Source organism: Mustela lutreola, chromosome 16 (genome assembly GCF_030435805.1).
Source record: "Mustela lutreola isolate mMusLut2 chromosome 16, mMusLut2.pri, whole genome shotgun sequence".
NCBI lineage: Eukaryota > Metazoa > Chordata > Mammalia > Carnivora > Mustelidae > Mustela > Mustela lutreola.
Window position 1 is genome coordinate 47,587,495 of NC_081305.1, and position 21,862 is coordinate 47,609,356.

The window sequence follows — 21,862 nt, forward strand, 5'->3', positions numbered from 1 at the left end:
AGCCAGCACGTGTTTCACCAACGTTTCTCTGCTTTCAGGTTGCTGCTGTGGAGCAGAGGATGAGGAGGCCCCCTTTGCACAGAGCGCTTCCGTAGGCGTTTCACGGACCTGGACGCCCAGGGCTGCTCTGTCTTCCCAGAAGACCCACCCCTGTGAGATGTGCGGTCCCGTCTTGAGAGACATTTTCCACTTGGCTGAGCTCCAGGGGAAAGAAAACAGCCAGAAACGGTTGAGGTGTGGGGCCTGCGGGAAACGATTTTCTTTCAGTGTGAAGTTGGAGCAGCAGCAGCAGCAGGAGCAGCCCGCGGGAACAAAACCATTCAGAAGCCGTGTGGACAGGGCCTCTGCTGTCAAGAGCTGGGGATCCGGTAGTTCAGGAAAGCCCTTTACCTGTGGAGAGGTTGAGAAGGACTTGCTGTCTGGCTTGGGGCTTCTGGGGCAAGAGGCCACTTGTACTGTGGAGAAGCCACACAGAATCTCCCAGTGCAGGGCCACATTACAATGCGGAAGCAGTCGTGGCGCTAGGGGTAGATGCGAGAACGCCTTTGGTCCCAAACACACGGATACTCGGGAGCAGGGTGTCCACTTTGGTAGACAGTCCTTTGTGTGCAGTGAATGTGGGAAAATTTTCAGGTACAAGTCCTTATTTGCCATACACCAGAGATACCATACTGGAGCACGACATCATGAGTTTGGTCCATGTGGAAAATCCCTTGGGCAACGACCAACCCTGAATGAACATAGGAAGACTCAGCGTGGGTCTACGCAGTACATGTGCAGCAAATGTGGGAAATCCTTCAGTGGCAAATCTGTCCCCCTTCATATCCAGAGATGGCACAGTGGAGGAAAGAGTTATGTTTGTAGCGAGTGTGCAGAATCCCTTAGTGGGAGCTCATTGTTGATTAGTCGTAGGGTTCAGTCTGGAGAACGTTTATATAAGTGTCGTTGCTGTACAAAATCTTTTCCGTCTATGTCTGCCCTTTCATATCATCAGAGATCTCACACAGGGGAAAGACAGTATGAGTGCAGTGATTGTGGGAAATGTTTTACCAGTAGTTCGGTCCTCCATTACCACCAGAGACTTCACATTGGAGAAAGGCCTTATGAGTGCGGTGGCCAGTCCTTTCTCCGAAGAAATAGCCTCAGTGTACACATAAAGTTTCATTCAGGTGAAAGGCCTTTCAAATGTAATGAATGTGGGAAATCTTTGAAGTGTAAGTCAGCATTCATTAAACACCAGAGAATTCACACAGGAGAAAGGCCTTATGAGTGCAGTGAATGTGGCAAGTCCTTTCTACGAAGAAATACTCTGAATGTACACATAAAGGCTCATTCAGGGGAAAGACCTCATAATTGTAATGAATGTGGGAAATCATTTAAGTTGAAGTCAACATTCATTAAACACCAGAGAATTCACACAGGAGAAAGGCCTTATGCTTGCAGTGAATGTGGGAAATCTTTTATCTCTAGGACTGACCTACGGTATCATCAGAGAATTCACACAGGAGAGAGACCTTATCAGTGCACAGAATGTGGCAAGTCCTTTTTCCGAAGAAATATCCTCAAAGTACACAGAAAGGTTCACTCAGGTGAAAGGCCTTATAAGTGTAATGAATGTGGGAAATCTTTAAAGTGTAAGGCATCATTGATTAAACACCAGAGAATTCACACAGGAGAGAGGCCTTATGAGTGCAGTGAATGCGGGAAATCTTTCATCACTAGTTCTGTGCTTCATTCTCACCAGAGAGTTCACACTGGAGAAAGGCCTTATGAATGCAGTGACTGTGGGAAAACTTTTACCACTAGTTCTGTCCTCCGTGATCACCAGAGACTTCATACTGGAGAAAGGCCTTATGAGTGCAGTGAATGTGGGAAATCTTTTGCCACAAGTTCTGCCCTGCATTATCACCACAGAGTCCACACTGGAGAAAGACCTTATAAGTGCACTGAATGTGACAAGACCTTTGTCCGAAGAAATAGCCTGAGCGTGCACCTAAACGTTCACTCAGGTGAAAAGCCTTATAAGTGTAATAAATGTGGGAAATCATTGAAGTGTAAGTCAACATTCATTCAACACCAGAGAATTCACACAGGAGAAAGGCCTTATGAGTGCAGTGAATGTGGGAAATCTTTTTCAGCTACTTCTGTCCTTCGTTCTCACCAGAGACTACACACAGGAGAAAGGCCTTATGAATGTAGTGAATGTGGAAAATCTTTTACCTCTAGTTCTGCCCTCCGTTCTCACCAAAGAGTGCACACTGGAGAAAGGCCTTATGAGTGCCATGAGTGTGGCAAGTTCTTTCTCCACAGAAATAGCCTTAATGTACACATCAAGGTTCACTCAGGTGAAAGACCCTATAAATGTAATGAATGTGGGAAATCTTTGAACTATAAGTCAACGTTCATTCAACACCAGAGAATTCACACAGGAGAAAAACCTTACCTGTGCAGTGAATGTGGGAAATCTTTTAGTCATAGCTGTGCCCTCCGGTATCATCGTCAGAGTCACCTTGGAATAAGTCCCTATGATTGTAGTGAATGTGGGAAATCTTTTACCTCTAGTTCTGTCCTCCGTGATCACCAGAGACTTCACACTGGAGAAAGGCCTTATGATTGCAGTCAGTGTGGGAAATCTTTCACTGCTCGTTCTGTCCTCCGTTCTCACCAGAGAGTTCACTCTCGGGAAAGGCCTTATGAGTGCAGTGAATGTGGCAAGTCCTTTGTCAGAAGAAATAGCCTCAATGTACACATAAAGGTTCACTCAGGTGAAAAGCCTTATAAGTGTAGTGAATGTGGGAAATCTTGGAAGTGTAAGTCGACATTCATAAAACACCAGAGAATTCATATAGGAGAAAAGTCTTTTGCTTGCAGCTAATGTGGGAAATCTTTTATGAGTCATGGTGCTCTTAGTCATCATCACAGAGTTCACAGTAGCAACAGGCCTTAGGGGTGCTGGTGTTGTGGGGAATCTTTTTGCTAAATCTTTAGTCTCCTTCAACCTGAGGAAATACACAGGAAATCGAGTCCTTATGGGCAATATTATGAACTGAATGTTTATGTTCACAAAAATTGGTATGTTCAACCCCTATCCTCTAATGCAGTAGGTTTAGCATGTGATGTCTTGGGAGATAATTCATAGATAACGTTTCATGAAAATCTGAATTAGCCCTGGAGCAAGGCTTCATGAGTAGGTGAATGACACAATTCCTTTAGCTGGTTATCTATTCATTCCACACTTGAGAGTTCACACTGCAGAAAGAGTTAAAAATAGCATAAAATGTAACATTTCCTTCTTTAGAATATTTACTCTGGAGAAGAACCTTTTTGAGGAAGCCACCTTCCTGAATTGAACTTTGTTCACCTGAATCTCTACAGTGGAATGACTTTGCATAAGTTCAGCCTTTTGGCAAAAAATTCAGAAGGTGTATATTGTGTTCTGATGTGTCTGAAGTTAATGCTAGAAGTCACTGCCAGATTGCATGGCAGAAGTCATTTCATCTCTGCCACCTGGATGGTCCCAATAATGTAGATCAGTCACCACCCAACATGCTTAACAGTGCTGCTGTCCTTTGTCATTTGCTGATGGAAATTACAGGTAATTTGGTCTCTTCATTTCCTTCTGATTTTGGTCATGCATGTAACCCAGTGTTGACCATCAGCACCTGATCTATGTTTTGGGCAGTTAGTTGCACAGGAAGACTAAATCTCGTAGGGAGTTGTTGGTCTTATAATGCTTCTGATAAATCTTTGCAGCTTCCAAGCTGCAATTTCAATTGCATTTCCAATCAATTTCCAATCTGCATTTCCAGAGGAAATTTTTATGCATTAATATGTCCTTTTTATTTAATTACCTGTAATTTTCGGTGTTGTGTTCATTCTAAGGAGTGGTTTGAAATCAGAATTGGGCTCCCCACATGTAGGAGTGAGCAGATTTCATTGCATTCCATGTTAATTGTGTCCCAGAATGGATATTACCTACCTGCATACATTACTATTCTCCAACCTGGGCCTTAATTTGCATTAACTCTAAAACCTATCTGATGGGCTGAATGTGCACTCACAATTCACATTTTGAAGTTATAACCCCCCGCCAACCTCTCAACGTGACGATAGTTAGACATAGCATCTTCAAAGACATCATGAAGTTGAAGTGGGTTATTAGGATGGACTCATGCGGTATGGCTGGTGTCATAAGAAGAGGAGATGAGGGTACAAGCACACCTGGGTGATTGTGAAGATGGCATCCCCATCTGCAAGCCAAGGAGAAAGGCCTCAGAAGAAACTAACCCGGCTGACACCTTATGTTCAATTTCAAGACTCCAGATTGGGGTGAAATAAATTTCTCTTGTCTGGTCACTCAGAGTGTGGTACTGTGTTACATCAGTTCTAGCTAATACAGCCTCCTCAGATCTACACCTAGGTTTTGTGATCTGGGTGCCAGGAAGCTTTGTGTGCCCAGAGGTCACCGTGAAGAGGGAGCACTTGAGACCTTCTCCAGTGCTTGTGGAAACCAATATTTTGCTTGTCCATAGCTGATAGCCCAGGCTGCCGGGCACTGTTGAGTGGAATCTCTACCCACATCCTTCACAGGAGTCTTGTGACCAGCTGTGCAGTTTCCACTTGGAGCTGCACAGGGGCAGGGGGACTGTAATTGGTAATCTAGACGATTGGGTAACTAGGGAGTAGAGGAGACACTAGCCACCTAAGCGGTATGTATATCTTAAAGTGTGCCCTCAGATGTTGTAGTGACTGGCTGGGAAGGATCAGTGTGCACAGAAATTCTCCACTTTCAGATACACATTGTCAAAATAATCCAAAGGTCTCTGAATTATTTTGTCCTCTGTGGTGCTTACATGTCAAGGCCACTGTGGTTTAGGCCAGAAAATGGCAAAAACGGGAGATTTCAGAGTCCAAGGGTGTAACTTTGTGACCCCACTTAGGGAGCATTCTTCTTAGTGTCTTGTATAGCTATGGCAGACACGTGTTCTGAATCATCTTCCTCCCTGGTTGTCTCTCAGGTACACCCCAGCCTCCAGGGCTATAAAAGCAAGTCTTACTGGTGGAGGTGGTGTGGAGTCCTACTTCTGCTAAGGTTGCCCTAGTCTTGCTTGTGTCCCCAAGGCCTTCTATAAACCATTCCTTGGGTTGTGTGGGTGGCTCAGTGGGTTAAGCATCTGCCTTTGGTTTAGGTCATGATTCCAGGATCCTGGGATCAAGCTCTGCATTGGGCTTCTCTTGCTCAGCGGGGACCCTGTTTCTTCTGTCTGCAGCTCCCCCTGCTTTGCTTGTGCGCTCTCTCTATCTCTCTGTTTCTCTGACAATGGATAAATCTTAAAAATAAATAAACCATTCCTTCTCAAGCTGGATTTCCATCCTTTTAAGATTTTGCTTGTTAGCATGAGCTGGGGGAGGGGCAGAGGGAGAAGCAGACTCGGTAGTAGGGAGCCTATGCAGGTCTTTATCCCAAGACCCTGAGCTCACAATCTGAGCTGAAAGCAGAGGCTTAACTGACTAAACCACCCAGACACCCTCTCACCTTTTTACTTTGGTCATTCAGCTCTGAGGTCATTTTACATATGTGTCCCTTTCAGTCAACAGTACTGTTTTCTTTTCTGGATACACTATCGATCTCTTCATCTGTTGGGAGCACTTGGGTTACTATCAGTGTTTCACTTACACAAACGAATCCCTCTATATATTTTCATTATGGTTCCTTACGCGGATAGAGGTTTCATTTCTCTTCTGTTAAAACTCAACGTGCATTCGCTAAGTCACAGGCAGGTGAGTGTTAACATTTCCCTGAAAGGGCCAAGGGCCAAAATGGAATCTAAACTTCACCACCGGGGCGCCTGGGTGGCTCAGTGGGTTAAAGCCTCTGCCTTCGGCTCAGGTCATGATCCCAGGGTCCTGGGATCGAGCCCCACATCGGGCTCTCTGCTCAGCGGGGAGCCTGCTTCCTCCTTTCTCTCTCTCTGCCTGCCTCTCTGCCTACTTGTGATCTCTGTCTGTCAAGTGAATAAATAAAAAAATCTTTAAAAAAAAAAAAAAAAAAAAAAAAAAAAAAAAAAAAACTTCACCACCGCATTCCCACCCACATATGTGAGAGGTGCAGTTTCTTCCGTCCCTGACAGTACGTACTCAGATCAGTCTTTCATGTCAGCCCTTTTAACACATGTGTGGTGCTGTGTTGTAACTGCAGTTCCTAGGGATTTCTGCCTTTCAGCATTTTTTTTATGTGTTTATTTACCACCTGTATGTCTTCTGTCATACAATTTCTGTTCATATCATTTGCCCATTTTCTTTGAAGTGAGTTATAACTAGTTCCCTTTTTTTTTTTTTTTAAAGATTTTATTTATTTACAGGGCGCCTGGGTGGCTCAGTGGGTTAAACCTCTGCCTTCGGCTCAGGTCATGATCTCAGGTTCCTGGGATCGAGTCCCTCATAGGGCTCTCTGCTCAACAGAGAGCCTGCTTCCCCCTCTCTCTCTGCCTGCCTCTCTGCCTACTTGTGATTTCTCTCTGTGTGTGTCAAGTAAATAAAATCTTTTTAAAAAAGATATTTTTAAAAAAAGATTTTATTTATTTACCTGACAGATCATAAGGAGGCAGAGAGGCAGGCAGAGAGAGAGAGAGAGAGAGAGAAGGAAGCAGGCTCCCTGCTGAGCAGAGAGCCCGATGCGGTACTCGATCCCAGGACCCTGAGATCATGACCAGAGCCAAAGGCAGAGGCTTAACCCCCTGAGCCACCCAGGTGTCCCATGACTAGTTCCTTTTTCAATTTCAAATAATACATGCATGCAATGAAGGTATATGATGGAATCTTCCTCATTCACATGGTGCGACATTTTTGTCTGTGGAGTCAGAGTAATACTGGAAGGGTATTCAGTATTGTTCCTCAAATTTTTTTTTCATATGGAATCTTAGTTTTTTTTTTTTATTAACAGAATGTATTATTTGCTTCAGGAGTACAGGTCTGTGAATCATCAGGCTTACACAATTCACAGCACTCACCATAGCACACACCTTCCCCAATGTCCAATACCCAGCCCCCCATCTTTCCCCCCACCCCGACCCCTGCAGCAACCCTCAATTTGTTTCCTGAGATTAAGAGTCTCTTGGGGTTTGTCTCCCTCTCCAGTCCCATTTTGTTTCATTTTTTTCTCTCCCTTTCCCCCACACCCCCCCTCACTCTGCCTCTCAAATTCCTTTTATCAGGGAGATCACATGGAATTGTCTTTCTCTGACTGACTTATTTCACTCAGCATAATACCCTCTAGTTCCATCCACTTTGTTGCAAATGCCAAGATTTTTTTTTTTTTTTTTTTGGATGGCTGCATAGTATTCATTGTGTATATATACCACATCTTTATCTGTTCATCGGTTGATGGACATCTAGGCTCTTTTCTTAGTTTGCCTATTGTGGACATTGCTGCTATAAACATTTGGGTGCACATGCTCCTTCGGATCACCACATTTGTATCTTCAGGGTAAACACCCAGTAGTGTGATTGCTGGGTCATAGGGCAGCTCTATTTTCAACATTTTGAGGAACCTCCATGCTGTTTTCCAGAGTGGCTGCACCAGCTTGCATTCATCAGCAGTGTAGGAGGCTCCCCTTTCTCCACATCCTCACCAACCTCTTTCATTTCCTGACTTGTTAATTTTAGCTATTCTTACTGTTGTGTGGTGGTATCTCATTGTGGTTTTGATTTGTTTTTCCCTGACGCCAAGTGATGTGGAGCACTTTCTCATGTGTCTGTTGGCCATCTGGATGTCTTCTTTGCTGAAATGTCTGTTCCTGTTCTCTGCCCATTTCTTGACCTAGAGTTGAGAGTCCATTTCTGGGCTCTCTATTCTGTTCCACTGATGTATGAGTCTGTTTTGTGCCATCCTCAGATTTTTTTGTGTCCACAATGTCATGGCCCAAAATACCTTACGGATTTAAGTCTAGGGTGCATTCTTATGTCATAATTTTCTTCAGCCATTCAGGAAAACAAAACTTCATCCCCACTTTGTAGTTTTTGCCACTTTCCAGAGTGTAAATTCTCCCATTGTGAGAGTGGGATATTCTCAGAAAAAGGTGCTGAATAACTGTATTTGGGTGTTTGGTGGAAAACTGCTCACTGTGGGGCGTGGGAGCTGACTGGAGGTCTGCAGGAGCTCATAGGCAGGAAACTTTAATCCTGACGGGTCTGAGGGGAGGGACTTCCTTAAACAGCCTGATGGGTGGCTGAAAATCTGGCTGGTTCTCAACCTAGTAATGACAATGTTGCCAGGCACACCCACCTGGTTCAGAGTTGCTTCCTTCCATCCCACCCAGTGGACTGAAAGAACTTCTCACCCTGGTGCACCAAACAAATGATTCATTTCCTTCTCTTTATTTTATATATTTTTTAAGATTTTATTTATTTGATAGCACAAGCAGGGGGAGCAGCAGAGGGAGAAGGAGAAGCAGGTTCTCTGCTGAGCAGAGATCCAGCTGTGGGGCTCGATTCCAAGACCCTGTAATCATGATCTGAGCCAAAGGCAGACACTTAACAACTGAGCCACCCAGGCGCCCTCCTTCTCTTTCTGTAATAGTTGACTGCTGGTCCCCAAGAAGTCTATATTCTGCGCATCTCACCACAGCCTGGGACTGTGTTTCCAGACAGCTTTTCAGGGGAAGACTCCTGGGCCTTGGGGCGGGGGGGACGCTGGCGTCATTTCCAGCCCCCTATCCTGGAAGGGCTGGGAGCCAGGTGGGATGGGGCCTGTCTCAGAATAGATCTGGGGTCAGTGTTGGTGCACCTTTTGCTTGTTACCTCCAGGTGGTGACTTCAGCCGTTTGTTTGAACTATTGCCTTTACATTCTGCCTGTTCTGATCCACTTTCACCCTTCCACCTGAGGGCTTGCATGTCAGATCCTTTGTAGCTGCAGGCTGGGGGATGCACAGGAAGGTCGTTTCGTGGTTCAGCATGAAGCTGCCACCTGAGCTCTGACCAGTTTCAGCTCCTCTCACCTAGAGCTTAAGTGGCTACAGTAGGGGACCATGTCACCCAACGTGTGCTAATTCTGGGACTCTAGAAGTTTGGCACTGACTTTTGCCAGCTATGCAAGAGAGTGGAGGAAGGGTGTAAATCTCTTTAAGGCTCTTAATGCGTGGGCTGTAATGTCAATTGCTTAAAAGAAATTCATTTAACTTACTAGCATCTTTAAAAAATATTTTATTTATTTATTTGACAGAGATCACAAGTAGGCAGAGAGGCAGACAGAGAGAGAGGGGGAAGCAGGCTCCCCACTGAGCAGAGACCCCCCCCCATGCGGGGCTCGATCCCAGGACCCTGAGATCATGACCTCAGCCTAAGGCAGAGGCTCAACCCACTGAGCCACCCAGGCGTCCCACTAGCAATTTTATTTTTTAAAAGAAAGGAGGAAAGGAAGGAGTAAAAAGGTGGGAGGGAGGAAGGAAGGGAGAGAGGATAGAGCAAAAGGGAGGGAGAGATAGGAAAAGAAGAAAGGAAAGAGAGAAGGAAGAGAGGGAGGGAGGAAAAGAGGGAAAGAAAAGGAAAAAAAGAGAAAGAAAGAGGAGGGAGGGGAGGGAAAAGGAAAGGAAAGAAAAGGAAGGCCAGGCGAGGTCCATCTTGGCTCATAAGGAAGAGTGTAGCCAGGTTGAGTGCTAGTATGGGAACTGTAGGGGCCTTTTCCTCTGCGGACCTTCCTGTGAGCGCGATGTCATCTTGGGGAGTCAGTGAGAAAGGGGCTGAGTGTGGAGATCGTGGTGGGATATCCTGAGGACAATCATACCAGGCAGGAGGGCAGGGTGGCTCAGGGGCAAAGGAGAGGCCTGGAGGGGATCAGCACCCTGGGTAGAAGATTTAGGAAGGACCCTCTGGGCTGAGTTCCCGTACTTTCTCTGGAGCCGAAGTTCCCACCGCTGATCTTTAAGGCAGTGCCTTCCCAGGACCATTGACGTTCTTGAGCCGGCAGGCCCCTCAGGGACTCAGCCCCGTCTTCAGGAGAGTCCTCCATTACTCTGGCGGCAGCAGGACCACTCTGGCGCCTCCTGGCGGTGCCAGGGTGTAGAAGTCTGGACTAAACTCCCCAGATGAGGTTGTCCACGATTATCTTAAGGGAAAAAAGCCTCAGGAGCAGGTTGGTCAACAAATAATTGAAGCCCGAGAGAGAGACTCTTGTCTCACGGAATTGAAGAATGAATCTCCGGAAAGGGAGAGTGAGTAAAGCAGTAGAAGTCTATTAAGCAAGAATACGGAAAAATCTCTCAGGAGCGAGAGGGATCCCGACTGGGTTGCCACTGAGGGCTTTTAGGGTTGGTCTTTTATAGAAAGCTAACCAGGGAACTTAAATCTTTTTGACTTCTCTACTGGCAGCACCACTGATTAAGGACTAGTGATAACATCTTTAGTGGCTTACTTCTTTTTAGGGTCTGGTTATTTTCTGGGATCACAGGAGACTGTCATCCCCCTCAGGCACCTAGGGCAGGGAAGTCTGGAGTGTTCCCTTTTCTCTGGTTTCCTTACATCTCCACATTTTTGGGATTTCTGTGAACCTGATCATGGAGCCCCCTGTCTATATATCCCCACCAGGCACCACCTGTCCCTTATTCATTTTGACTTTGTTGTACTATCGGGGCATAGGGGTGCAAGAGCACCTACCCTGAGGGTCGGGAACAGACTAGGTTTGGCCTCTCCCTTGTGACCAAGTCCAAAGGCGGAGGGAGAGGTGGTGGTGAAACGGGGAAGGAATCTCTCTCAGTGAGGCCGGTGCAGAGAAGATCCCTGGACTCACCTCTCAAAGACTGACTCCAAAGTGACAAAAGTAGCTTCAGGTTTGTATAAGGAAATTTTCGACCAAAGGTGGGTGGTACATGCAGGTAGGCAGTGAAAGTCAGATCACTCCTGGAGTCAATCATGGGTGGGGCACTTGCTGGCTCAGGACAATTCTTAGAGCTCAAGGGGATAGTTTTGGTTCCCATTAGGGGATGCCTTGCTAGCAGGGTCTTCCGTCTGTCAAGAGACAGACTGGAAAGAACCCAACTAGAAAGTTTGAAGTCAAAATGGGGGCAGCCAAGGTCCTCTTTTAGTCCGAAGAAAACAGTATATATATGTGGACTCATCTCAGGCCCTTGGGCCAACCTAGTAATCTTAAGGTTAAAGAAGCATCCTTAGCCCACATGATGGATTAACCTTTCTCGTTTATCTATAGTTCATGTTTTCTCTCATAGAAGGAGCTGAGCATTGTGATTGCCACAAAGCAGAACAGACCCTCTTGCACAATCTCTAGGCACTAAGGAAGGAACCAGCCTACCAGCACTGTGATGACATCGATAGGTAGTATCATGGAGTCTACATGTAGTTGAGAAGTGTTAAGGACAGGTGTACACCCTTTACTACTTAACTGCCCCAAACTCCTCTAAAAACCCCTGGCTGGGGCACCAGGGTGGCTCAGTCGGTGAAGCATCTGCCTTCAACTCAGGTCATGATCCCAGGTCCTGAGATAGAGTCCACCATCAGCAGGGATCCTGCTTCTTTCTCTCTCCCTCTGCCTCTACCCCAGCTTTGTGTTCTCTCTTTCTCAAATAAGTAAATAAACCCCCCAAAAAATAAAAAATAAAAACTGTTTGGGTGAGGCCAAACAACTTTGGAGTTGACCTTTGTACAGTGGTCTGCCTTCTCTCCATGTGGCCTGTCTCCTGATTAAAGCTCATACACTGTTCTAGTCAGTAGTTGTCTGTTGAGTATTGGATTTGGAGCCATGTGCAACCAAACTTGGATTTTTGTGACATAGGAACATATTTGAACAAAGAGCCCCTCACACACACAGAGCAACCCTTCCATGTGCCAGAGAAATTCTAAAAGGATATTGTACTGCAAATAATTATTTTTCTGGGGCGCCTGGGTGGCTCAGCAGTCTGCCTTTGGCTCAGGTCATGATCCCAGAGTCCTGGGATGGAGCCCCACATCGGGCTCCCTGCTCCGCAGGGTCTGCTGTTCCCTCTCCCTCTCCTGCTCTTGTGTTTCCTCTCTTGCCGTCTCTCTCTCTGTGTGTCAAATAAAATAAAATCTTTTTAAAAAATAGTTTTTCTGCATCACATAGAGTTGGGTGAGATGTTGGAGTGAGGGGCTCCTTAGTGGCTCAGTCAGTTAAGGGTTTGCCTTTGGGTCAGGACCCTGGGATGGAGCCCCACATCCATCTCCTTGCTTGGTGGGGAGCCTGCTTCTCCCTCTGCTTACTGCTCCCCTTGCTTGTGCTCTCTCTCTGTGTCAAATAAATAAATAAAATCTCAAAAAAAAAAAAAAAGAAAAGAAATGTTGGGGTGAGGGATCACGTGGTCAAGAAAGAATTCTTGAGATGTCTTCTGGAAGACAGAGGTGGTTTATTAAAGTACAGAACAGAACCTGTGGTCAGAAAGAGTTGCACTGGGATTATGAGGGGTAACTCATATTTTTAAGTTTGGGTATAGCATTAGTCTCTTAGAATCTTGTTAGCAAGGTTTCCAGGACCTTGAGGGATAGCTGTTGTGAGGATCTCATTTAGTACTTCTACTAAAACCTTAGTCATGAGACCCTTCCGATGGGTATCAGTGGGCTATTTGTTTAGAGAATGATTGCTAATCATGGGGGGGGGGGGTGCTGGGTAGAACTAAAGGAAGTTTCCAAAGAGATTTTCATATGTTAAAGAAGACCTACAGGATCCTGGAGTTCTGGCTAAGGTCAAGCTAAGGTGTCCTTTTCCTTTAGGAAAGTACTACCCTGAGAGAGTTGAGTTGCTAGAATAAGGTTGTCCTGCCTTTCCCAAGTACTTGTCAGTGGGGTGGAAGTTGTAAGGAACTTTATTGTTCTCCTTCGTTCTCCACAGCAGAGTGATTAGTGACTTTTCATTTTCTGTGTCCACAGAGGAGTAGTAATCTGTTAAAAAACAACAGAAAACCGACATTCTAGGCATCCCATTTTTTTAAAGATTTTATTTATTTATTTTGACAGACAGGATCACAAGTAGGCAGAGAGGCAGGCAGAGATAGAGGGGGAAGTAGGCTCCCCGCCAATCAGAGAGCCCGATGCGGGGCTTGATCCCAGGACTCTGGGATCATGACCTGAGCTGAAGGCAGAGGCTTAACCCACTGAGCCACCCAGGCGCCCCCATTTGAGACATTTAAAAGAATTTGCTGGAGGTTAGGTTAGGTTTCAGTTTGCCTGTGTAGGGGGTAGGGCATCAGAGTCACCTGCATCTGATGTCCTGCTTGTTGATTTCAATAGGAAGCTGGAAAGGGGGGTGGAGGGTGGCTTCCCGTGGAGTCTTCCCCAGTGGCGACCCTGGCACTCCAGTCCTTTAAGGCTTCAGTCTGCTCCACTCAGCACAGGGACCCTCTGCAGGTGTGCATTAGCAGCCTGGGCTCTTCCACTCATCACAGTCTGTAGGTCCCCAGCCGCCCTCTACTGGAGTCTGGAGGGAGGCCGCCCGGCCTTCCCCCCCAAAAAACCCTCTTGTCAAGGTTTCATCTCTGCATTGCCCTCTCCATCAGCTGCACCCCAGCTCATTAGAAATGCTCATTCTCACTGCACAAGACAACATACTGACTCAGGGACTCTGGGGGTAGTCGCAGAGTGAGTGTTTCAAGAAGCCTCTGGCTGAGACAGACATATAGCACTGCATCTCCTTCCTGTGCATCTTGGGGATGGGCACCTGATACTCCTCCACTCACACTTACCTGCTCTACAGCAGCAGGAGCTTGTAACCTCAGCAGCAAAATTCCTCAGAACACATTCATTTCCTTCATTAAAAATGGGATGCCTAGGGGCACCTGGGTCGCTCAGTGGGTTAAGCCTCTGCCTTCGGCTCAGGTCATGATCCCAGGGTCCTGGGATCGAGCCCCACATCGGGCTCTCTGCTCTGCAGGGAGCCTGCTTCCTCCTCTCTCTCTCTGTCTGCCTGCCTCTCTGCCCACTTGTGATCCTGTCTGTCAAGGCTCTGCCAAGTGGGGCTTCCTTATTGCCTCTTCCATCCAATCCCCTTTTCACAACATTACCTCTCCTTGTTCCATTGCTCCTGCTACAACCTACCATGCGGTTTAACTCAGTATTTCTGCTTTTGTTTCCTGTGTTTTCCTTAAACATAATGAGTGCCACAGGAACACAGGACTGCTTGTCTTTTTTTTTTTTTTTTTTTAATATTTTATTTGTCAGAGAGACACAACATGCACAAGCAGGAAAAGAGGTAGAGAGAGAGGGAGAAGCAGGCTCCTCCTGGAGCAGGGAGCCCAATGAGGGGCTCGATCCCAGGACCCTGGGATCATGACCTGAGCCTAAGGCAAGCACTTCACCAACTGAGACACTCAGGCATCCCTAGGACTGCTTGTCTTGTGCCTGCATTTCTCCCATGCATCTACCCAAGTTCCTGAAAACCCCAATGCATATTTGTTAGAACAGTAAATAAAGATGACATTTTCAATTTCCCTTTCATTTTAACTCTAGGTACCCTAAATGTCCTCTTTTAAGTCTCTCTAAAGTAATGTGGAAATCATGAGATAATTCATTGAAAATGGATTAAGGAACCACAGGGAACACACTGGTAGGACATGCAAAATCAGCAGTAGGAAGGAAGGTAATTTTTTTTTTTTTTAAAGATTTTATTTATTTATTTGACAGAGAGAAATCACAAGTAGAGAGAGGCAGGCAGAGAGAGAGAGAAGGAAACAGGCTTCCTGCTGAGCAAAGAGCCCGATGCGGGACTCGATCCCAGGACCCCGAGATCATGACCTGAGCTGAAGGCAGGGGCTTAACCCACTGAGCCACCCAGGCGCCCAGGAAGGTAATTTTTATCTTGACAAATGAGCATACATTCCTGGGAGGATTTTAATCTTCTGCTTTTAATAAAAGAAAGATTGATACCTCCTTGCGGAAGCAAGGACACACTAACCTTGGTATGCAGACAATGAAACACTGTCAAAACTCAATCTCCGGTTTTTCAAGGACATTTATTCAAAGTTATCCTCCTCAATCTTCTAAGACCTAATAAAAGCTGACTTTCCTCTTGTCTCTTTGTATTGTTCCTGGTTTGCTATAGTGCGCTTATCCTGAGTTGGAATTCCACTGTTATTCTAGAATTAACTCAGTTTGCTTGTAAAAAACAACAACAACAAAACAAAACAAAATGGGCTCTTTATCCTTCGGGTTGACAGTAGCATAGTTCAGTGTTTTTAGGAATGAAAAAATCATGTGTTGGAGATAAAAGCCTCACTATGTGAGGCACATTCGTCTAGAATGGTGAATGCTCGTTTGATTCTATCTTTTCTCAGATTTGCTAAGCCTTCTCCTAAAAGGTCTGTGAACTGGTAACTGTTTTTAGCCTTTAGTGATGTGTAGGGAGATGGAATGTGGGTTTCCCCATATCTATTTCTGCTACTGTCTTTAAACATCTAAATATGTATTTCACAATTTTTTTAGAAATAATTTCAGCTCCTCCAGCAACAGTACTTACTGCTGAAAGACCCGACCCGCGGATCCCCTTACCCAAGAATTCAACACTGCCACAGGATGCAAACAGCAAGAGGTTCTTTATTGTTACGCAGGCGCCTGCGGGTGGTCAGCACGCGCCTGCGGGTGGTCAGCAGCTCCTGCTAGCTGAACACACCTGGCTGGGGTGGTGCAGGATTTTTATAGACAGGTACAAACAAGTCCCGGATGGGACGGGGCCGATTGGCTGACAATTTGAACATTTGAAAAAAGGCATACTTGGTGTTAGCGGATTGGCCCTGGAAGACCCCCACGCGCGAAGAAAAAGGGCGGGAAGGGGAAACAAAGAGGGGAAGTTTGACCTTATTACTCAGCAGAAAGACATCCTGCCTACCTGACTATGCAGCCCCCTGTCTACGTGACCTACATGACCATGCAGCCCCCCTTGCCTACGTGACCTACGGGACCATGCAGCCCCCTTGCCTACGTGACCATACCCCGGCTATTAGGAGAGGGTATCTTGTTCAAACAGGAGTCAAGTGTCATGCCCTAAAAGCCAAGCGGTTACAGAAAGGCAAAAGAGCAGTTACATTGAATTCAACCCTGGGGGAGGGGTCTTTTCATTGCAAGGGGAGGAGGGGCACTTTTACACAACAAAAGAGCAGTTAATTAGTTAACGACGGGGGGGGGGTGTCTTTCACTGCCAGTGTCTGAAGAAAGAAGAGTTACTTCCCAGCAAGACTATGAGAGCAGTGGACTTGGATTCTCCCTTCGCACACATGCTCCAACTAAAAATGGCAGTGTTGTGGTACCAAACACTTTGTACCAAACACTTTTGGTACCAAAACTAGCATCAGTTAAGTAGTTACCTCTGTGTTTGAGATAATGTCAGTCTCTTAAAAGGCAATGAATATACCTGGGAATACGGAGTAAGAAATACACGGATAAAAATGTTTCTCAACAGGTGCAACACAGTCACTATATAAGCAAGAGAGGTTGAGTGTGGAACCAGAAATGTGCCTCATCATCATTATCTCCATAATTCTAGGTGACTCACCATCCCTCGTCCTCCTTTAATGTCACCAAGATGTTTAGGGTGTGAAAAAGGAAACCAGGGGCCCCAAATAGTGTCACTTAGCTAGGCCATGTCACCAAACCAGGGCATAATACCTGAGCTCATTGCACTTTCAACCTCCTCCAGAAATTCAGATTCCACTGCTCAGTCAGGAATTTTCTACTCAGCACCACAAAGGTAATCTGCCACATTGATGGGCCCTCTCTGTCACCCAAAAGTTGAGGCATTCTCCTAATAAGACTCTGTCTCCACAGTAAGGTGACTTCACCTTAACTAATCCTTTTTTCTGCTTATAGTAGTCTTGTCCTACTGAAGGACCCCAGGTCAGAACTATAGTATAGCCTATAAGTTTTAACATTCTTTTTATAACCAGCTTATGCTAACTAAGAAACTGTGGCCAGCTGACCATAGATAAGGGAGTCAGCAAGCAGCATAACAGGATAACGAATAGCAAAAATCTGTGTTTAACCCAGCTGTTTCTGGCTTCTGTATAATAATGCTTCTAATGCTTTGCTAAGAAATGAAAAATTGCTTAAACCCTCGTTCGCTGTGTAATCAAATAAAGTTATACCCTTCCCCTGTTAAGAATTTCCCCTACTACTAAGTAAAATTGATAAGGGTTGCCTCCCGTACCAAGGCCGGAGACGTAGGGTTCAGCACGTACGCTAGCTGGAGACGTGCGGTTCAGCACGAATACAGATAAAGGTTAGAAACGTGCAATTCAACACGTACCCTCTACTGTACACTACCTGAACGGTGACTGGCCAGAATGTATGGTTGGTTTTAAAGGATTGGCTACCTATGTGTAGGCCTTACTGTAATGCTTTGAAATTACTGGCTAGAAAAGTGAGGGCTCTGATGTAATGGACTGTAAAATTCTATATTAAGGGACTCCCGAAACAGATCAGGGCTCTCAGACACTGACCCATCCCTCGCGGATTTCATGGTCAAGTGTCCCTGGGAGTCCGAGCATGCCCGAATAAAATCCTCTTGCTTATTGCATCCAGTGGTCTGTGAGTGCGTCCTTGGGTGCGGGTCCTCTAGGGTCTTTCACTACCTTTAGAAAACTTTCCCTTTTTTTTTTTTTTTTAAGATTTTATTTATTTATTTGACAGAGATCACAAGTAGGCAGAGAAGCAGGCAGAGAGAAGGGAGGAAGCAGGTTCCCTGCTCAGCAGAGAGCCGGGTGAGGGCCTTGATTCCAGGACCCTGGGATCATAACCTGAGCCAAAGGCAGAGGCTTTTTAACCCACTGAGCCACCCAGGCACCCCTAAAACTTTCCCTTTCTATAGCGCTTAAGAGCTGCCCTCTCCTTGCTAGATGGGATGCTGCCCAATCCACAAATCACTGAACAAAGCCAACAGACATTTACAGTGTGATTGCTTGAATATCTGGCTGTTTAACCGGAACCAATCTACAGTTCCCAGCCAATCCTACTGAAACATAGGAAACTGACTCTAATACTTCAGGATGCAAACATTGGAGGAGCAGGAACATCTTTGCAGCTATGTAAGGTCTCTTTATTTCTGAACTGTCGTACAGAAAGGATAGACTATCTCAGTAAAAGGATTAGGAGCATCTAAAATAGCACTTTTCTACTTTGGAAGCTGAGAGTCACGGAGTCTGAAATGAGGGCTCTTCTCTGCCTTTAAAGTCGCAAGGGCGGTTTCTCTGAGTGGGGCAGCTCTTTACTCCAACCCTCAGGATGCCACGTAAACAAAGCACACACATTCCAGGGTTCAAGGTCGCCTAAGGGCAACCGCCAGAACTTTAGGACCCACACCACCCAGAAGAAGCTCCGCCCACGGGGACAGACCGAGGAGCCAATGAGGGAACAGGACAAGGCAATTCTACGGTTGCGCATCCGCTGGGGGTGGGGAACTTCAGGCTTCAAGACCTGAGGGTATTTTTGCCGCCTTTCGGACCTGCTTATTCGTATGCTGCTGTGGAGGGTCGCGTGTTTGTGTGACTGATCTGAAACACTGAGGGAGGCGCCGTCCTCGCCGCACACAGTAGAGCCCAGGTGTCCGCTCCCCTCCGGCACAATGGCGGCAGCCGCGCCCAGGGACTCGGCTGAGGTAAACGCTCGTCCGCCGGGCCCTCCCCGCCGCCCCCCACGCATACCCCGAAGGCCCGAGCGCGGGGCGCCCTGGTGTCTGGGACAAGGAGGCGCCGGTGGGCGGGGGCCTGTGTGGGAGCGCCGGGCCGGCGTGCTGCGTGCGGGCGCGGGGCTGACGGGCCGCCGGGGCGGGGGCTGCAGGGGGCCCGCGCCACCAACGGGAGACGGTGCGGCTGCATTGGTTCTGTCAGGAGCAGGGTGCGGCGCGGCGGGTGAGGCCGGCGCGGTCTCTGCCTGCCGAGGCCGTGTCTGCTGGCGGTGAGGGGAGGTGGTCTACCCCGGGTGTCAGGGGGCTTTCTCGGGCCTCGGAGAAGCGCCGCCGCCGGGGGTGAGCGCGCAGGAGGCATTTGCAAAGTGGATGATACTGGTTTTCTTAAAGATATTTATTTGATATAAAACACGCGCGCGTTGAGGGCTCGGAGGAGAGGGAGAGAGAGAATCCCTGCCGACTCCCTTCTGAGAGTGGAGACAACTGCCCCAGCATCCTCTGATCCTGACCTGAGCCAAAGTCAAGAGTGGGGCCCTCAAGGGACAGCGTCACCGAGACCCTTCAGTGTTATTGTTGATGGAGTAGAATGACCACCGTGGATGTTGGAGAATTGGTTGAATTGTGGTCCTTACAAAAAAAAAAAAAAAAAAAAAAAAAAAAAAAAAAAAAAGTTGTTATTTACTTATTTGATCAGAAGTAGGAAGAGAGGGGGCGCCTGGGTGGCTCAGTGGGTTAAAGCCTCTGCCTTCAGCTCAGGTCATGATCCTAGGGTCCTGGGATCAAGCCCCACATCGGGCTCTCTGCTCGGCAGGGAGACTGCTTCCTCCTCTCTCTCTGCCTGCCTTTCTGCCTACTTGTGATCTCTGTCAAATAAATAAATAAAATCTTTAAAAAAAAGAAGTAGGAAGAGAGGCGACAGAGAGAGGGGGAAGTAGGCTCCCTGCCGCCACAGGGCTCCATCCCAGCACCTGAGATCATGCACCGAGCCAAAGGCAGAGGCTTAACCCACTGAGCCTTCCAGGCGACCCGAATTATAGTAGTTTTTTAAGAAGAGCCAAACCAAATTGTGGGTGTTGCGGGTGACACACAGAGAAAGGGAGGGATCTGGGAAAACGCCAGTGAACCGTAAAAATGAAACAAAAACTGGCAGTTATTTTACCCACCAAAATGGTGGGGTAAAGGAAAGAAATTGCAGTTCAGAACAAACAAGCTTCGGCAAAACAGTAGGACAGTCAGGAGTACAAAGGAGAGGTAGGATTTTTTTAAGGGGAAAAGGGGAAGAGTTTTGAAGGCTGTTATGAACACCCAGTGCATTGAAGTAAACTGAGAGTCCCAAGAACAGTGGCTTGGCATTGGCTGAACTGTTGGGTGGGGTGATGGAAAGCCTGTCTTTTTTGGGGCTCTGGGGTAGTGAAGTACTGTGGTAGTATAGGGTCGAGTCTGTCCCTCCTCTTGCGTCTGCAGTTCATCACAATAGTAGTGTCTGAGGGTATCCCAGTTGTAGCCTCTGACCCCGTGTTGGTGAGTTTTCCCATTATTTTCACATGGCTAGGGTAGGCAAAGGTATGAAGGCTGCCATCATCCAGATGGAAGTTACCAGTGAGTTGATTGTCCTTGGGGATACCTAAGTTGTTTTCACATTGTTTACAATCTCTGATGTTTGAGAGAAGTGTGAGTGATGGCAAAAGGTGGGCAGCTGGATGGGAAATCTTGGGACACTGGGGCGAGAAAGACCATTAGGATGGACAGTTGGAAGAATGATAGGTATTGTGTAGGGTGGAGATTTGGATCACATTTAGGAAGGGAATGCAGAGTACCCAGGCAATGCTATCCGTAGGTCTCAGGGTCCTGGTAAACTGTGCTTCAGAGTGTTTCTCTTCTTTAACTCCTGGTTGGGTTTGCTGGGCATGGCCAACACAGGTGGTGAAGGAGAAAGAATGATGTGGCAGATACATGGGCAAGCCTTCCATGGAATGATCGAACAAGAGATATAGCTAGGACACCTAGGAGTTTGTTTATTTGTTTTCCCCAGTAGTCTCCATGCCGGGTATAGAGTCTAACATGGGGGCTGAACTCATGACCCTGATCAAGACCTAAGCGAAGAGCAGAAATCAGCCCTTAACCCATGGAGACATACAGCACCTCTTGTACAGGAGCATTTGATAGTCTGAGGATGCTCTTTATTCAGTGTTGTGGGGCTTCAACAGCAATTTGGGATGTTTTTAATGGTCCTTGAAGTGTTTCAAAGACTTGCTGTTAGAAAAGGTTTGGGGCAAATGTGGTCATTTATGATGCACTGTGCTGGGCAGGGAGACTCCAGGGAGACCACTGAAGACTTCACAAAGGTTCAGTGGAAAGTGGTACCTTCAGATTGTCAAGGGCCAGCATGGGCAGCAGAGAAGTAGACGACGGTGTAGGAGGATCCTAGGTTGACAGTGGTTGTGAGTGTCGTGCTGCAGGGAAGATTAGAGGCAGGCGAGGAGGCCTCTCAGCAGCATTTGAGGCTTTCCCTCAGTTGGTATCCATGGGGCGTATTGGTGTGGTAGTGGAACCTGTTTGAGTTTGTCACACATCAAGTGATGTATGAAGTGGTTGTCAAGTGACAAGGACAAGTGTGAGTCAAGGGAGAATCCTTTGGAAGGTGTGGGCTTTCATCTGTAGGGTCTGAAGACATGAGAGAGGTACAGTCTACAGAATCATGTAGACCTGGAGAGGAAGTGTGAGCTAAGGGCCTCAGGGTCCTGGTATTGAAGACTTCCCGGCAGAGCAGGGACTATAATTGGCTGTCTTGAGGGCATGACCTGGGAGACTCCATGGGAATATCCTGGCAGGGGGATGGGACTTGAGGCCAAACCCAGAGCTTAGATTGCTTCCATGTGTCCCCTGCGTGTTATTGCTGAGCACTGAACAGTGATTGGTGGGAAGGTGAGAGGAGAGTAGCATTAGGAACAGCAGGACCTGGTATTATCTGAGGAGGGGAGCTGGGCTGGCAGGAGAGACTGGGGTGGGTGTGTGGGTTGGCTGGTGAGTTCTCAGAGAGAGAATGCTCAGGGTTCCATGTTTTCCTTTCATGGTAGTGTGGTGTGACCTTTGAGGACGTGGCCGTGTACTTCTCCTGGAAGGAGTGGAGGCTTCTTGATGAGGCTCAGAGACGGCTGTACCACCATGTGATGCTGGAGAACTTTGCACTTGTATCGTCACTGGGTAAGGCCCTCGGCGTCCCCTTGACC

The 21,862-nt window shown here is 47.0% G+C and overlaps 1 protein-coding gene across 9 annotated transcripts in view; it reads left to right on the top strand.

Annotated features, from left to right (window-relative positions):
* The window catches only part of LOC131818129 (zinc finger protein 850-like), a 37,337-nt gene that overhangs the window by 9,325 nt on the left and 6,150 nt on the right, over window positions 1-21,862 (top strand). For 4 of the 9 annotated variants that reach the window (XM_059152244.1, XM_059152246.1, XM_059152247.1 and 1 more), the window contains exon 4: window positions 21,710-21,836. In XM_059152244.1, coding sequence (XP_059008227.1) covers window positions 21,710-21,836 — 127 coding nt within the window. Of the gene's footprint in view, window positions 1-38; window positions 4,357-18,346; window positions 18,603-21,709; window positions 21,837-21,862 lie in introns of those variants that run through there. The other 5 variants (XM_059152242.1, XM_059152240.1, XM_059152241.1 and 2 more) reach the window with 2 other exon arrangements.